General features: G+C 48.6%; 1 protein-coding gene across 1 annotated transcript in view; it reads left to right on the plus strand.

Annotated features, from left to right (window-relative positions):
- The first annotated feature begins 737 nt into the window (after window positions 1–737).
- GPC3 (glypican 3) overlaps window positions 738–13,012 on the plus strand; it is a 157,714-nt gene continuing 145,439 nt past the window's right edge. The window contains exons 1-2 of the mRNA XM_050901495.1: window positions 738–894; window positions 10,049–10,210. Coding sequence (XP_050757452.1) covers window positions 738–894; window positions 10,049–10,210 — 319 coding nt within the window. The remainder of the gene's footprint in view (window positions 895–10,048; window positions 10,211–13,012) is intronic.

Raw genomic sequence — 13,012 nt, forward strand, 5'->3', positions numbered from 1 at the left:
CGGGGCTGGCTGCGGTGCGTGCAACTCAGCTCTCCCTTGCAGCTCAAACTGGGGATGGTGAGGGTTTAAGAGACGCTCCATTTATTCATGGCGCAGCACAATGAACTCATGCTGCACGTGTATGTGCAAACGAGAGACTATGCACCCTTCAAATCCCACGTCGGGTGCACGTGTGGCGCTGCGCAAAACGCCGGGCCGGGTTACGCAGGTGCTTCATCGCACAGACAGCAGACGTGGAAGCGCAGAGCAAGACCCAGCCTCGTGCAAGCCTGCCATGCTGCTGCGCCCCGCCCCGTGCAAACGCGAAGCAGCCCCTACAAGCAGCGGTGCAAGACCTCACCGCGTGCAAGCGCGGACCGGTACCGGACCCCTCCCGGGCTGCCGCGCGCCGCACGACGGTTTGCGGACCGGCTCCGGCGCGCGCGGGGCGGGGCGGGGCGGGGCGGGGCGGGGCAGGCGACGCGGGGCCAATGAGCGCCGGGGCGGTGCCGCGCGGGGCAAGTTTGTCGGTAGCGGGGCGGGCACCAATCAGCTTGGGGGCCGACTGGGCGGGGGCCAATGGGCGCGCGGCGGGGCGGGGTGGGGCGGCGCGCGCGGAGCCCGTCCCGGCGCTGTGGGAGCGTCGCGCGAGGCGCGGGGCTGAGCTCCGCTGCGCAGCAGCCCGGTCCCGGCGCGGCGCGGCCCGGCGGGGATGCCTGCCGGCGGGGTGTAGAGGAGCGCCCCGGTGCCCCGAGAGGATGTCGGGGAGCGGCGGAGCGCTGCTGCTGCTGGCCGCGCTGCTCGGTGCCCCGGGGGGTGCGCAGCCGGCGGGGGAAGCCGCTTGCCGCCCGGTCCGCGCCGCCTTCCAGGTGCTGCAGCCTGGAGCCAAGTGGGTGCCCGAGAGCCCCGTGCCAGGTGAGACCGCCTAGCCCCGTGGCGTCCGGCCTGCCGCTCCCCCCCCCCCGGGGCTCGCCGGTGGACTGGGGGCGGCGGTGCGCCGTGCCCGGGAGCCGCTGGGGTGCGGGGCGAAGCGGCTGCTGCTCCCCGAGGGAGGGGCGCGGGGGAGGGTCGCCGTGCGGCTGCGGGACGCTGCGGAGCCGGGTGCGGGCTGCCCGCTCTCCCGCCGCCCGCGGGGAGCTGCTCTTCCCCGGCAGCTGGGGTGCAGGGCTGCCGGCCGTTCGGTGGCGGTGACCGCCGGTATCCGCGCTTCGGGTGCGCCCCACTGCTGGGTGAATCCGGAGCGTGCAGTTACGTCCCCGGAATGGAAATCTCCTAGATGAGCGGGTCTCTTATTGCTCTCGTTTTGTTTAGGTGGTCTTTTACCTAGAGGTGGCTCACATGCAAACTTCTGCTGCCGGGCAGAGCTGGTGTGCTGCCTGCAGAACCAGCTGGCCTCGCATGCCTCTGTCGGGGGGTCCGGTGCGAGGTGCCCGGGAGAGCGCGGCATCCCTGCCAGCGAGTGGAGGCACCACGCACCCGTCACGTCTCTGCAGGTCCTGCATCTGCCAGAGCTGCTTTCCACAATACACTGTGCGTCAGGCAGCGAGCAGTGCGATGAGCAAAGCCGTCATCTGAGGGAAATCCTGCTCTGTAAGCCACTCGGAGAGAATTCAGACCCTCATCCCCAGCCTGAGCTCAAGGGCTGCCACAGCTCCAGAAAATGGGGCTGGAAACACGCAGCACGGCAGCACGGTGTTCTCTGAGCTGTGTGTGTACCATGCAGGGTGCGATGGCCCGGGCGGGAGGCTGTTATGGATCTGGGCGAGGTGTTACTCTGCTGTGCAATTAGCATTACAGGTGGCTGCCTGTGTGGTACCGCACCAAACCTGACCGCCTACGCCCTATGAGGCTGCTTTCAGTATATATACCTGATTCCTGTTTTAAAATGTAAGTGAAATACTTGAATTCCCTGCCTTTTAAAGGTCCTTTTACAGCTTTTTGATAACTAGAGAGTGTCGGCTCCTCCAGGTGGGTGGCTGTGTGCTTGGAGTGTGTGTACACAAACGGATAGGTTTTGATAGCTGCATTACAGAGCTGCCTGGAGAACTCGGGTGCTGTTGTGTTAGGTTAAATACGCAGCAGCGAACTCCTGCCCTGAAAAGCTTACAATCAAAGTATGAAAAGGAAGAGATAACAGGCAAATGTGACAGGCAGGGGAGGTGCAATGAGATCATCGCCAGCAGTAGCTGCTTTTAATAATGATGTGTTGAGTTATGTTTCTTGCGTTCGGTGTCGCACAGGCCAGAAATACTAGAGTTGCTTCAGCAATGATCTGCTGCAGTGCAGGAGAGGAAGGGGATAAGTGGGGTTCCTAGGGCTGGGACTGCAAGGTATTGTGTTTGCTGGTGCAAATCCCAAATCCTTTGGTCTGTAGAACTGTAGCAATGCCTCAGCTTATCAACAGCTGTGAGATCTAGAGGGAGAGTTTAGATGGTGAGAGAGTACCTCCCCTATCCCTTCCTATGCTTACATCCCGTTCCCATATAATTTTTGACTCTTAATGCTTCCTTCAGAGTACCTGCAGGAGCAGCATCTCTTCTCTCTCCATCCCGCAGGGCCTCAGTCTCCTGGTCAGTATGGAGGTACCGCTGGAAATGCTTTGCGATAAAATGTTTGCGTGGAGAGTTGCAGAGGGGGGAAAGAGCTGCTCTTATCACCACTAAAATGACAAATTCTGTTGTCTGTAATCAAAGAAATGTCTTCCCCAGCTTCTGTGAAAGCTGGTGCAATGTTTGATTTGATCCCTAGGTAACTTTCTTGGAGTGTATTTTTACAGGGAGAGGTGATGGAGGGGTGGGCAGCTGAGGTGCTCCTGATGGGTCCCTGCAGGCTGTGCTGTGAGTGTTGAGGGGCTGCTGGGGCCTCCATGCTGCAATGTGATCAGTCCTTCCCCAGAAACCGGTGGCATCCTCCATCCTGGCCTGGGCTGTGATTGTAGCGGGTGCCTTTGCCTGGGCATCTTCCTTTCCCAGCAGGGTTCAGGTTGCTGGAGTTGCTCAGTTGTGCTCTTGCTCCCCTGGGAGCCCCAGCTGCATCCCTGATATTCAAGAGGAGTGAGGAGCCCTTTGCTTCTCTGCAGAGCCTGTGGGTAGCTGGATCAATATCTCATAACAGGGCTGGTGTTTCAAGTGAATGCTTCCAGCTTGTTATGATGATAAAGTTCCCACATATCAAATCGAAAGTGGATTTTACATTTGCCTAAGTACATAAACTTGATCATAATTAAAGCAATGACTGCTTGCTTATACCTTGGATCTGGCCCATCTTGCATGACTCTGTGTAGTAATTACACTTCAGAGCACTCGCTTCTCCTAGTAGCAGCTGCATAAATCTCAGTAATAGGGAAACATCACTCAAGGACTATTTTCCAGGCTTCTGTTTATTGCTTTTCTTCCTTTCATACATCTGTCAATTAAAAAAACTTTTGGAGTTCCCAGCCGCAAATCACGACGGAATCAATTCTGAGAGCCTTTGCCTATGGATCATATCACCCTGGAGAAACCAAGGGTTTAAACAACTTAAAACGTGGGGTTTTTTTGAGACAAACAGAAAACAGTGACTTCTGGAAGCCACATTCTGCATTATGAGCAGTTGTGGCTGAAGGCTTAAGTAGAGGAAATGCTGCCGAGTTGCAACACGCAGGAGAAATGTCCCACGGCTCCGTTTTACTGGATCGGTGGTGCGTGGGCTGGGGGGACATTGACACACGCTCCCCGTAGAGGAGCCCAGCCTACACCAGGCTGATACTTTTAATTAAAAAAAAAAAAAAGGCAATTCTGATAAATGTGAGGGAAGTGTCGTGCTGTTTCATGAGCGGTATTAATGTTCCGGGAGTAATTCTAGCTGAAGGCATGTATCAGGCAGGGAACAGAAACTTGGTCTCCTCTGGTCCTGCAGCCTGGGGACCAGGTTTTTGTAGCTCTGGAGCATGCTTTGGCATGCTCGGATGTGGGGAGCAGCATGACCTAACTACTGTCAGCTGCGGCTGACTTTTTGGAGTGGTGGGAGGATGTAATTCATGGCAACAGCTCGACTCAAGCTAGATGAGAGGCCTTGTGCTGTGGAGAGGAGCAAAGGCAGGGTGATGGGAGAGTGCTTTTCATAGGTTTTTCTGAAGTTGAGACTTAATGCCAGCTCGTGAGCCAGCCTGTGGTTCTGCACTGGGGTAACTTCACACGCGTTAATAACTAAATTCTCTTTTTCTTATGCTGCCTGTCTTGATTTTCTTCTTTCTTTTGTCTTCTCCCTGCATAATTTCTCATATATAAACAGTAACTTGAATTTCCATTTTTCCCGGTCTGTTTTTCTCTCCTCTTTGCCATTCAGATTTCTTTGTGATGACACTCCAGATAATTGGGCTGGTGCATGTGGGTAGAGGGGAAGGGGTGAGTTGTTGCCTTGCCAAGACGGGGAGAGGGGATGGATGTCTCTGCTCCTGGTCGCGTGGAAGCTGAGGAATGTTTTTCTCGGCAGAAGTATCTGCCCGTGGGTCTGTTTTCCTCCTCCCATGGTGGAGTGCAGTTTCCAGCTTTTTGTTCATTCTCTTTGATGGAAGCAAACATGGATTCACCCTAAGAAAATAGAGGACATTAACCTTTTACTTTTGGAGATGAGGTGTAAAGCTTTACAACTGGCTGGTTGAGCGTGTCAAGCTTTCTTCTCTCTTTTCTTCTTTTTGGCAGCTGGTGTGTGCCAACGTACAATTTAAAAACTGAAAATCCCAACTCTTCCCGCTGGACTTGATGCACCTTTGCTCGCAAGCTGGTTCCCTTTGTACTCCTGCTCTTTTATTCTGTTTTTCCTGAGTGGGACTAATGATACTCCTCCCCGTGCAGCCTTTCTGTTTAGCTTAGCATGGTGGTTTAAGATCTTAGTTTACTAGATAATTGAGTTTTCTGTTCTTAATTATTTCAGGCCTGCAAGTTGCTCTCTTGATAGTTAAGAGAGCAGGAGCAGAACCCTAAAATTTAACCTCCCCAGGCAGTGGTTTTATAGTGAGATCATTCATTTTATTTTTTTTCCCAGGGGTTAATTTTAACAACATCCTGAAGAGTGTTCTTCCCAGTCTTTGGAATGGCTGTACGGTGTGTGTGTGTGACTAACAAACGTGTATGGTGGGTGGGTGCCCACAAATGAACTCCATATTTTTGATGCCGGTATTGTTGATACATTTGTTAGGAGGAAGCTCTTACTCTGTAAAACCTCTCTATTTTCTCTGTAACGTCTTCTTTTAAAAGATGTGGTGTTATAGAGCGTTGTATTTGTGTGGCAATCATCTGGCCAACATTGCAAGACTTGGGGAGGAATCCAGAGTCAGATGGCCTTGTGAAACACAAAATGGAATAGAAAATAAAGGATAATTAAGCAGTAATAAATATCCCATGTAGTACCCATACTGTTCCAACTTTAATCACCTATTGAACGAGGGTGGTTTATAATTTATATCTCTTTAATTAGGTTTTAAAAAGATCAGCACTTAACCTGGGTTCTGAACAGTTGCATTTCCTTTTTCCCCCCAAATGCTGAGCATTAAAAGCCAGTGACAGATGCACGACCCCCTAGTCATATAATTTAAAAGAAGGCTTTTAATAAAAAAAAGAAGTATTGAAATAGCTGGGGGAAAATCCACTATATTTAAAGGTTGAATTACTGCTTTTATCTGTTTAAAGCATGATGCTGACTATGAAACAATTAGAGAAAGAAAATTAACACAAAGCAGCAGCTTTCTTATGGGTAATATTAACAGATTGGTGAGCTAAGAGGGTGGGACAAAGCCCTCTGACGTTTCCGGACTGCAGAAGGCGAAGGGTGCTGCTGCAGGGGGTAGCAGAGCCCTCCTGTCGCATGGGGAGGAGGCTGCAGTAATGTAACATTAAGCAGGGACAGGTTCTTATTTTGGCAATGCCTGGGGTAAATTTTGGGGGAGTGTTAATCTGATTTAAGCTGCCGTTGGATCTGGGTGGGCAGGCTTGCGTGCCCCAGTGGAAAGCATGGCTTGTCTGCCTGTATCTGATGACAGGGTTGGAGCTATCCTGGGATGCTTAAAATCAAAATACAATCCTTCAGGCTCATGAAGGAGTTCACAATGGCCTGCAGATGATCTCAAGGGGTTTTTTTTGACATTAATCCACTGAAATTATTTTCACTTCTGCTGTACCAGCCACCTATCTGTGGGAATAATTGTACCTCAAAGTCAAATTTAGTGCTTTAAATTCACTGCTACCTGGTCTTCAGTAAAAATTTCCTGTGTCGGAAGAAGGAGGAAGAGGCAGTGTGCTGCTGAAATTACTGCAGCTTTAGAGATTAGTTCTGTCAGCTAGGAGCGTATGCAAAATTACCGGAGCATTTACACTGCTGTTCCCCAAGATGGCATAAATGGCACAGCACTCTGACGGTGCCTGGCGTCCATGTGCCTATGAAAGGGGCCACATCCAGCTCCTTCTCACCCATGGCAGTTGGGTGTCAGAGGGTCAGGCTCCTGTGCTTAGCATCGCATCGTTATCGCTAATCTTGCAAAGATTGGTATGTGAGCATCCAGATGCAATTAATAAAACCATTGGAGTAATTTGTGGGACACTTTCTTTCCAAAAATGAATTTGTAATGATTTATAGCAAAAGGAGGAGGTGGTTTGCGAGTGCCGAGACTGGCATTATGAGATGTAATGGCTTGAAACTTTAAGAAAAAGGGGGATGTGTAGCTTGAGAGATAAAAACAGTCTTAACAGTAGGGGCCATTAGGCAGCGGAATGGGCTTTTTGCAAGTCAAAGCTATCACTGGAGGTGTTTGTTTTAGATAAAATGCCTAGAGGGGGTGGATTGGGAGGCAGGGGATAGGATTTGATGACTCACAGGACCTTTTCCATTGCATTTATGGAGCCAGAAACGTGTGGCAGTTTAATTCATGCTAGTGTCTGGTCCGTAGGCTTGCGGTGTGTTTTCCAGCAATTCGTGTCTCTGCATCCACAGTGCTTCTGAGGCATGCATGGTTTGCACAGCTCCTAGCACTTGGGGTGCAGGATCTGGGTGTCTTGGGTGGTGCTGCAGCATGAGTGCAGAAGAAGGTCCTCCAAGCAATGGCATGAATAAACCCCAAACATATTCGCAGGTCAAAAAGCGCTGTCTCTGTTTCATTGGTGTCTGCTGGGGCTGGGGTCAGCAGGGTGGGTTAGTGGCTCCTGGGGGACTCGGGTCCTGGGCATCAAAACCTCCTTTCCTTACTATCAAGACCTACAGATGGGACTGTTTGGGTCTGCTTGCCATCTGGGAAAGCCATATACAGAAAATAGCTGGCAGATGGGAGTCAGGCCCCCATTCCCTGGCCCTCTGTAGCAACGCCCTGTGCCAAGAAGGACCTTGTCCCTGGTAGCTGACAAGAGCCTGTCCTGCCTGTATTGACCTGTTGCATTTACCGTGATGTTTCTGGTCGCTGGTATTAGTTGGCTATCTCTGTAAAACGTTTTAAGCTGTCAGAGTTAATTCCCAGGCTTTTTCCTCCTCCTCCGTGATTGCTCTGCTACAGCATGTGTCTGTCTTTTTACCTCACAAAAATAAAAATCCACTTAAGGGGAGAAATTGGCTTAATTGCTAAAAAGAAGGATGGGATGTGAGTAGATGACCTTGCTGCTTCTTATCCCTGGCTTTAACTTGCACAGATCTCTTAATTGCCAACTCTCAGATTTTCTATATTGGTATTTCCATTAATCGTGGAAGGCTTTTTTTTTTTTTAATTTGAAATGTGTCCTAATATAATAAATGTAGGAGGAAATAAGCTTTGTATTAACAAGAAATTTATGGCTGTATTGTAGTGTTAAAGGGACCATGCTAAGCCTTTTTGCAGTGTAAATTGACTTGGATTTGACTTTAAAAAACCTCTTTAACTTGCTGTTATATAACTGCTTCTCTCATTAACGCAATGTCTTGCTGTTACGCGGTTTTATGGTCCCTGTTATTTTTTCGATGCATGAAATACCTGTCACTGTGCTCCTGTGGAGTGGGTTAGTTCACAAACTGCTGAGACTCGATCTTTAGATGTCAGTGGTGCTGGCTCTTTGTCGGTGGGCTTGATGAAGGAATTTGTGCTGCGCATCCCACTTTGCAGAAGGGGAAACTGAGGCAGCGGCTGGAGATGGAGCCAGGATGGTGGTGTGGGTCCAGCCTTGGGCTGGGCCTCTTTCTCCCTGTTTGCCATGCGTTGTTTTGCTGCAACGGCAGGACTTACATTGGTTAAAGCTCCTTTCTGCATGTGAAATGCAGGTTGCAGATGAAGTGTTTCATGTTGTTTTTCTCAGGCTGTGCCAGGGGAAGGGATGGGGCTGGAGGGAGGAGGGTTTCTGCTGTCGCTGCTCCTGAGCCCTGACAGCTGGTTTTCCCTCGGCAGTGTGCATGACTCTTCTTCAAGAGGTACGCGATTGAACTGACATTAATATTAATCCTGTTCTTCTAGAGTACACTTACAAAAGTGACTTTTGACACTTTCTAGTAATTAGTGAGAGAGTGGATGTGTAAAAGACTCTTAAGAAGGAGAGGAGAGGGCAACCTGGAAGAATGCGTAATCCTTCCAGAGCAAAGATATAAATTACCAGACTTACTTTTATTGAGGAGAAAAACCTCTGTACCAAACGGGAAGGCAGAGCAAGGGCTGAGGGGTGTGTGGAGCCTTCACCCTGTCTGGGCTGTCAGTTGCTGGCTTGGGGACTGCTTCCTAATCCTGGTTTTGGGCAGTGCTGAGCCAAACAGGGAGCTGCTCCTGCTCTGGGCACAATGCAGTTTGGGTGGCAGACACTGAAATGGAAGGTTCTCGCTGCTGTCTGGCCCTGGATAGCCGTTTTTGATGGAATTGTTGCTTACTGTTTAACAGCAGCATCAGATGAGATGTGTTTTGCATGATGAGGGCTATTTGCTTTGATATGAGCTTGTTGCTCTGCTTATGTTTGCAGGGCCACAGTTTGCTATTGAAAGCTGATCAAGAATGAGACTTTTTGTTGCTGCTACTTCCAGCTCTTCTGTTCCGTCTTCTCCTGTTGTCTGAACCCAAAAGATGAATATTTTTTTCTAGATTTTATTTAGCACTTTTTAGCTAACAACACTCTTCCTAAAATTGTCTACTATCTCCAGGAGTAAGAGCTTTGGGAATGCTTTGGGAATGTCAAAAAACAAAGTTTAGCATCACTGACCAGTGCTTTGAGTTACAGCTTGAGATGCCAGAGCAAGCGATGTTCCTCTTGCCTTTGTCCCCTGGCTTTTGTACCCGTTCTGGTGAATGGGTGGAGGTGCTGCCCATGCAATGGCATGTCTGCCTCTGAAAAGGCACTTGCCTTTTGCAGTGCTGCCTCAGGACCTGTCCCTCTGCAGTGGGACTTGTACAAGTGAAACGATGGACCTTGGGCTTTGCCTGTTGCAATGGAGGAAGGATGGGATGCTGAAATTGGTGGGAGGACTCAGGAGATATGTACAATTTAGAAGCCTGCACTAAAAAAAAAAGTAATCATTATTGTTGGGCCCTCCTGTTGTTACTGTTATTACTGTGGATGCAAAAGGATGGAGATCACAGGCAAATAACACAGCTGTTATTTGTTTTAAGCTAGTTTTAGGTCTTTATACAAATTACAAGCATATCCTGTGTGCTGAACTACATGCATTGCTCTATTCATTGTAAATCCACAGCTTCAAATCCTGTCTCCTTTTTCCATCTCGCACTCCGTCTCTTCTGACTGCCTGCAGCTCCTTACCGAGGTGTTGGTAGGCATGCAGGAGACAGCAGGGCGATACTCTGTATCGCTCTGCTTGGCACCAGCACATCAGTGGATGGAGTGTGTGGGAGCTAAAGCAAGCAGCGTGCTGGCAGGCATACATAGCAAGCTCTCGGGGGCTATTGCTCAGCGATCCTGGCTCTGCCTTACCAGTCTTCTCCTTTGGCCAAGCTGCTTGCTCAGGACAAATTCCAGAAATGTCATCAATTTGCCCAAACAGTAATTGCAGCGATACCAATGTATGGAGTTGGTTTCCTCTCCACTCCCAGCAATTCCACCTCCTAATGCAAATTTTCTGCCCTTCTTGTGTCTCTCTCCAGGGTCCGATTTGCAAGTATGTATCCCAAAGGGCTCCACGTGCTGCTCGAGGAAGATGGAGGAGAAGTACCAGGCAACAGCCCGCCTGAACATGGAGCAGCTCCTGCAGTCTGCCAGCATGGAGCTGAAGTTCCTCGTCATCCAGAACGCTGCCGTCTTCCAAGGTGAGAGCTGGGGGTGGTCCAGGCATGTGGCAGGAGGAGGAGGTGCTTCTGCTCCTCTTCCTCGGCACCTGGCAATCAGAAGTGCAGATGGCTGGAAGCTTTCTGTTCACCCATTTTCATATGTTTGCGTATATTATATATGCTTATTTATGACAAATAACACACCTGGTCTATGGCTGCTCTACAGGGCTTGTCCTAAATATTCCTGTAGCTGAAACAGCAAATGTAAATTTAAAGACTAAACCTGTTCAAGTGCTAATTTAAACATAAATGAAAAATCCACTTCTCTGAGAATTAAAATATCTGTGCAAGTACCGTCTTGTCTGATTCTGCCAGTCCCAAAAACGAGGTTGCGGTAATATGATCTGGTTGTTACCCCAGTGTAATGCTTGGTAAGCATCTGACTAAAATGTGTGTATTGATTGTTGTTATCCACCGCAAAACAAAGTTGGTTATTCCATCTGAAGGTGGGTAGAGGCTGCCTTGTTCACAAGTGCGGTCCCTGGTGCTCGCCATGGGGTATTTGAGTGCTTGGTAACCTGGTGCCACACTATAAGGTGGCAGCTCTCTTCTTTTTCTAATGATAATGTAATGTATTGTCTTTTTATCAAAACTGACCTTTGACAAATATTTTCTACCGTGGATACACACTAGTTTGTGTCACTTAAATCTGCAATCATTTTTTTTAGAGCCTTTACACGAGCAAAACTTATTCCATCCATGGTTAATGTGCGGTGAAATGATTGCTTGTTTGTTGAGTGCTCTCCTATTGAGGTTCCATTGTTCTGTATTAATGGCATTTTTGCCTATATTTAAAAAAGAAGGCATGAGCAATCAAGTGCTTTTTCCTTCATGCTGATATTTTTGGAGAATAATTGATTTATTTTTATTCATGCCTCCCTAACAGCAAGATCCAAAGCCTGCTGAAGCCTGTGAGATCATGGCAAAGCTCTCCTCTGGTCCACAACTGACTGATGAAGTCTAAACTGTTGTTTTTCTCAATGTAAGATCAAATAAATTGCTGAGGAGGTAACAATGTAATTTTTTTTCCCAATACTTCTTAATGCAATGACCATTAAGTTCCAATTCTGCTAAACAGAATGGACTAAAACTAACGAGAGATTGGTTTCCTAGGCATTGGAAATGTGGACTAGCTTCAGAAATGGTGAATAACCTGGCCAGAATACAAAGTGTCTGCCTCCTCCCCTACCATTTGACAAAAACAGTGCAACATTAGAGTTTTTATTGTGTGTAGGAATGACACCCAATGTCACGACAAGTTGTGCATAGCATAGGAGAGTCGGGTGCTCTAGCTCTGAACTTTCTGCCTCTTCTGGAGAGAGCTGAATCTCTTGCTCTGACTTTTTTTTTTCCCCCCTTTTTTTCAACTGTGATTTCCATCCTGGCTGTGAGAGCCCTTTCCCTGTGCAGGGGTTTTGGAGTTGATGTTACTCTGAAAAGCCGTGGTGTGCAGAATTGCCATTCTTGGTGGTGGGGAGGAAAAGCATTTAATTGAAGAATTCCTGACCACTTCTGCTTATAAAAAAAGCTCGTGACTAATTTTAAAGATCTTTTGCAATCCCATTGTAGAAGAGGAATTCCTAGCTGGAACCATTGAGGAGCTCACTTTAATTACCTCATATAAAGTGTTTTGGACTTGGAAGGGCAATTCATTAGACTTTGAAAATCATGTACTTTTGTTATCTTTAAATTTAGTCTCAAAGTCTGTAGAAGAACACTTTTTTTTAATAGGTGGATCTTTTGATTGCTGCTTGTTTAAGAGTATTTTGATGGCTGCAGTGCCAGAGGCTGTTCCAGCTATAGAAATTGTGCTTGGACCCAACATACGCTGGTCTGATTTCTTGTTTCTTGGCACTGCTCATGGTAGGGGACAGGCTTCTATCTCAAGACATCGCCAAGGGAGCTGACGCTGGAGTGTAGTGTCTCAAATCAGAGCCCACCAGTGTGCTGTTTGCTTCGTCCCACATTGCCAAGGTACGTGCTCTGACAGCTGGTTGCAGGTCAGAAAACTTGCTGCTGCCCTGGCACAGCTGGAGAGTGCAGGATGCCCATCGCAGGGCTGCGCCTGGGGCTGTGCCGGCTGCGTTCAGCTGTAGGGGGGTTCCTGGAGCGGTCAGGGAAGAGGCACTCACGACTGCCATCGGAGCTCCCGTGGTCCCCGAGCATCTCCTGCAGGTCCTGCTCCCGCATGGTGTCTCTGCTTGAAGCTGGGGACAGATGCCCTGTGGCTTCAGGAACTGGGACCGCAGGAGTGGGATAGCTCAAAGCAATGCCGGCTCTCACAGGCGTGCTCTGGCAGGGGAGAAAGCTCTCCACGTGTCTTGCATTGGGTTGGACTCCAGCATCTGCTGGGGATCCTGCACAGAGGATGGGTAATTGCACCACTCTCTAGAGTGGGGTAGTGTGTTGGTATGGAAACATATTCTAACCACTCATATTAAAATTAACTCTGAAGGATTTCTTGTTTGTGTTTTTAATATCTTTAGCCTGGCATCTAAAGGGACTGCTAGTCTGACAAACAAAATCTCACCCAGATGTTATTTTGCAGCAAATTTAATTTCTTCCCGCTGAAGCTAGAGCGGTATCTCTGCTGATAAAGATCAAGGGAAATTGTCTGGCATTTACAGAAAATCTCATCCAGGCCTATCTGTTACAATGTTCACTTAGCAAAGTTTATTAGATTATTAGTTTTAGACCCTTGGGCTTTTTCTTTATTGCAGTTAAGAAGGAAAAATCCCAACCAAAAAAATCCTCCCTTCACTAAATTTAAATGGTACAATT

The sequence above is a fragment of the Gymnogyps californianus genome, chromosome 9 (assembly GCF_018139145.2).
Source record: "Gymnogyps californianus isolate 813 chromosome 9, ASM1813914v2, whole genome shotgun sequence".
Lineage (NCBI taxonomy): Eukaryota > Metazoa > Chordata > Aves > Accipitriformes > Cathartidae > Gymnogyps > Gymnogyps californianus.